The sequence below is a fragment of the Mastomys coucha genome, unplaced genomic scaffold, assembly GCF_008632895.1.
Source record: "Mastomys coucha isolate ucsf_1 unplaced genomic scaffold, UCSF_Mcou_1 pScaffold22, whole genome shotgun sequence".
NCBI lineage: Eukaryota > Metazoa > Chordata > Mammalia > Rodentia > Muridae > Mastomys > Mastomys coucha.
The window spans coordinates 222,003,077-222,007,375 of NW_022196905.1; the positions used below are offsets into that span (position 1 = coordinate 222,003,077).

The 4,299-nt window shown below is 47.2% G+C and overlaps 1 protein-coding gene across 1 annotated transcript in view; it reads left to right on the forward strand.

The window, feature by feature from the left end:
* Dnajb1 (DnaJ heat shock protein family (Hsp40) member B1) overlaps positions 1–1,007 on the forward strand; it is a 4,106-nt gene extending 3,099 nt beyond the window's left edge. The window contains exon 3 of the mRNA XM_031336866.1: positions 8–1,007. Within this exon, the coding sequence (XP_031192726.1) occupies positions 8–100 (93 nt within the window). The 3' untranslated portion in view covers positions 101–1,007. The remainder of the gene's footprint in view (positions 1–7) is intronic.
* The last annotated feature ends 3,292 nt before the right edge of the window (positions 1,008–4,299 follow it).

Below are 4,299 nucleotides of genomic sequence, written 5' to 3' on the forward strand. Positions count from 1 at the left end.
GTTCCACTGGTTGCATACTGCGGGAGGGCCCAGGGAGGGCTTTTGCTCTGCCGAATGTTTTCCACAGAATATATTACAATCTTTCAAAGTCGCGCACTAGACTACAGTGGTTTTTCGAGCGATAGGCAGGCGGTGGGAACAGCAGCCCTTCCTGGAATGGACCCACCCTTTGCATCCCAGCTCCTGCCCAAGGGTGTGAGGCAGGCCTGCAACTGGACTCTTCCCCTCTGTTGTCCTTAGTTTCTGGCTGTCATGTGACAGTGGCCCGACATCTCAGTTGCCAGACCCTGTGCACTAGTCAGTCTCCACTGTGTGAGAGGTTCTTGTTTTTTCTGTATTTGTCCCATGACTTGTTCCTCCTCTCCCAGAAGAATCCTGTCTTGTCTTGACCATCTCAAATTGAGACCAATTCTGTAGGACTGCCAGGCTGGCATCAAGAGCAATACTGGGTTGCAGGACCACAGGGCCAGCCTCCTTCCAGGTTCTGGGGCCTGGACAGCCAGGAGATCCCTTGGACCTCTGGCTTTATTGATATCAGATGGCTGGCTTACAGTCACAGTACTTGCTGGGCCAGAGGTGGTCCTTGGCCACACCTGGCACTTCTTAGAGGCACAGGTGATTTTTTTTTTGTGTGTGTGTGTGTAATGGACTCTGAACTTTCTCAAAAGGATATAATCCTTTTGAATTTTGCACAGTCCTAGATATAATCCCTTTTGATAAAAGGGTCTTTGCTTCTGATGAAAGGAGCACTGTGGAACGTATGTAAATATGTTTTTATAATTCCAATCGAAGCTAGTGTGCACTCAGATGAAAGCAGTCCCTGTCAACTACTGTCTGTCCAGGGCTGTGATGGGATCAGACCTGGGAGTGAAAGTCTCTGTTCTTTGGAGCTAGCCTGGTGCTCTGACCATCTGACTCATTGTAAGTTGCCACTACCAACACAAGACCAAAGTGTGTGACTTGTCATTATGCAGTGTGACAGCATTAAAGACTGATGCTAAACCTCAGGGGAGCAGTCCTTCGACTCTGTTTGAGGGCTTTGCTGGGGGGAGGGGTGGCATGGTTACTGTTCTCATTCTCAAAAGAAAGCTATGTTTCCCTTCCTGGGACACATTGGTTTCCCGTTCTGAACCCCAGCATCACTGTGGTGAAGGTTGGGGTAGGAGCCTGCCCTGAGTGCCTTTTCTACCTTGCAAGGCTCCTGGCCACATCTGGGGACCTAGTAACCACCAGGGCTGAGGATTACAGTGCCATCTGCCTGGATTCCCCCTTCCCACTTGGTAGAACAGGCTAGATCAGAGCTGGCTGCCCTGGGGAAAAAAGAACCCCCTTGCCTTCCCAACTCGATAAGGATGTCTGGGAACTTCAAAGGAGGCCGGTTGATTATAAAGCAATGTGTTGGCTTGGTTTCTGTGTTCTGCTTGTGGAGCTTGGGTACCAGCCATGCTGCAGCTTGCTCAACAGTAAAACCTGTTTAAGAAATAATTGTAACATAGAAGTGACATCCGTAAACTCAGCACTGGGAAGGGTAAGCCAGGAAATAGTTCAAGGCCAGCTTGAGTTGGAAATGTGTCTAAGCTATGATAGAATATTGGTCCAGCCTATGTAAGTCTACCCAAGAGCTACTTTCCCTTGCCACCAAAGACAACTCTGGAATGTTTGCTGTTTTTAATAAAGCTAAAATAGCTCCTCTAGTCTTCCTGGCACATAGCAGGTGCTCACCTACCAAACATGCTGTGGCCTGGCCTCCAGGAGTAACATGCGGCCACTTTGAGAGAGATGACTTGTTGTGTGATCAGCTAGGAAAGTTTTATGTCCACGAAACGATGGCCACAGTTCTAGTAACCCACAAATAGCATGAAGAGCAACCTCGGAAGTAGATTGTTCGGGGAGCATACTGTTCTTAGGGGCCAGGCACATGAATCAGCAGTACAAAGCACTGGTCTGGGTGTGTGAGGCCCTGAGGTATAGCCTGGCGCCTGGCACCTTGACATGGCCTGAGCCTGAGGTTCTCTTCCTATTGCAGCATGGCACCGAAGAAATAGAAATCTGCTTTTTGTGCGGTCTAGAGACTGCCTGTGAGGACTCAGCAGCCCACAGCCTGTGAGGGCTCGGTAGTTCACAGCACTTCATCTTGTGTAAGGTGTAAGACCCGGGTTCAGGTCTCACCCGACTTGGTAGTTTGCCTCCATCTATTAACTCCAGTTCCAGAAAATCCGACACTTGACTTCAGGCATCAGGCATTCACATGATGCGCATAATATATTCAAGCAAGACACTCATATGAATACATCTAAAAACTTGTATGAAGAATGTGCCCGTGTTTATGTAATTGCAACTTCTTTTTCAGTTTCACTTCTTGGCTTCAATTAGCACAATTTGAAGCTGGAAAGGGCTCACGGTGAAGCCCACCGCCTTCCCAAATGTCCTGTTTCTGAGGCTTCTGCTGAGACACAGTGAAGGATGGTTCTGACCCTTTAAGCATTCTTTCCTGCACGGCGGGGCAGGAGAGCTCCGTCTCTCAATCTCCATCTCTATCTCATTTTCCGGGTTTCTATCTTATTATTTCTAACGGGGATAGTGGAGTTGTAAAGATCAGTTGATAGACAATGGCTTCTGTCCCCAGTTTGAATTTTTGCTTCCAGGTTTGAATCCCAGGTTAACCTTTTTCAAACTGTATGATCTTAGACAAGGAAACTAACTTCATTATGTCATTGCTTCAACTGAAATAAGCGTAGTTAATATAGGACCCCATTCTGGACAGGATTTACACCCAACTAGTAAATTGCTTGCAAGGTCAAGACTAGCCTATGAAACTTAGACACTAGACACTGTCTCAAAAAGTAAAAAAAAACAAAAAAAACCCGTGTGGCACACGCCTTTAATCCTGGTACTTAGGAGGCACAGGCAGATCTCTTGAATTCTAGGACAACCTGGTCTACATAGTTCCAGGACAGCCAGGGCTACATATCAAGACTCCAGAAAAAAAAAATCCATTAATTTCTTGTAGAAAACTCTAGTTTGGTACCCAGAACTCATGTCAAGTGGCCTACAGGGGATCCAAGGCCCTTTTCATCTGGCCTCTGAGGACACCTATACTCAACATGAATGTACACACACACACACAACATAGTCAGAAATCTTTAAAAAGGGGCCAGGCATAGTGGCACACAGCTTTGATCTCAGTACTTGGCAGGACTCTGAGTTTGAGGTCAGTAGCCTCACAATTTCAGGACAGAGCTACATAGTGAGACACTTCCTCCAGAGAGGGGAAGGCATAGAGTGTGTAGCTTAGCAGTAGAGTGCATTGCAAAAAGACCCGAGTTCCATTCCTTGTACTGCAAAAATATAAAAATGTATAACTACCTCTCTTCTAGGTTCCAGTTAGGTAAATGGCACACATACCACGCAGGTACTGACACAGAACAGTATTGTATGTCAGCCCCACCCATACACCTACCTTCTCAAAGACAGGCAAAGTCTATCCTGGATCAGTGCTGTGGCCAAGTCCAGGAACCAAACCCAGGTGTATTGCTGACCTCAGTAGAGGTCTGCTGAAGCAGAAGCCAAAGCTGAAGTAGGCCTACTCCTTGTCACCTCTGGCCGCTACTGGACAAGCACCAGGAAATAGGTACCAAGCCCAGGCAGCCCCAGTTTTGAATCCCAGCTCCAGCACCCTGATTCTGTGTTGTTGGATAACCGATTCCACCTCTCTGGTCCTCTCCGTAATCTTTGAGAAATGGAAGAAATGGAAGAAACAGGTATGATGTCAAATCCCAGAAATCTAGCACTTTGGAAACTGGTCTGCATACCCAGTTCCAGGTCAGCCAGTGCTACATAGTGAGACTTTCAAAAAGGCAGGGAGATGCTGGAGAGATGGCTCAGTGGTTAAGAGCACTGGCTGCTCTTAGGAAGGACTGAAGATTGATTTTCAGCACCCACTTGGTAGCTTACAACTAGCTGTAACTCTAGTTACAGCTCTAATTGATGCGATGACCTCTTCTGGCCACAGTGGGCACCAGGCATGCACAAGGTGCACAGACATTCAGATAGGAAAGCAAAACATCCAATGTTAGTAATAAGTTCGTGGTCCCAAAGAAAGAGACCACCATTCCAGCTGAACCGGACAAGACAGATTTAATTCCTGATCAGTAGGGTCAGCTCAGAAGAGACAGGCTGTGCTCTTGGTTTTTTGTTCCTTTTGTTTTCTAACTCCGGTGGTGGCTGCGTGTTTTCCCTATTGGCTGGGGTTCGACCTCACAGTCTTCTCCTAATGGCTTGTCTGAAAAGAACTGGCTC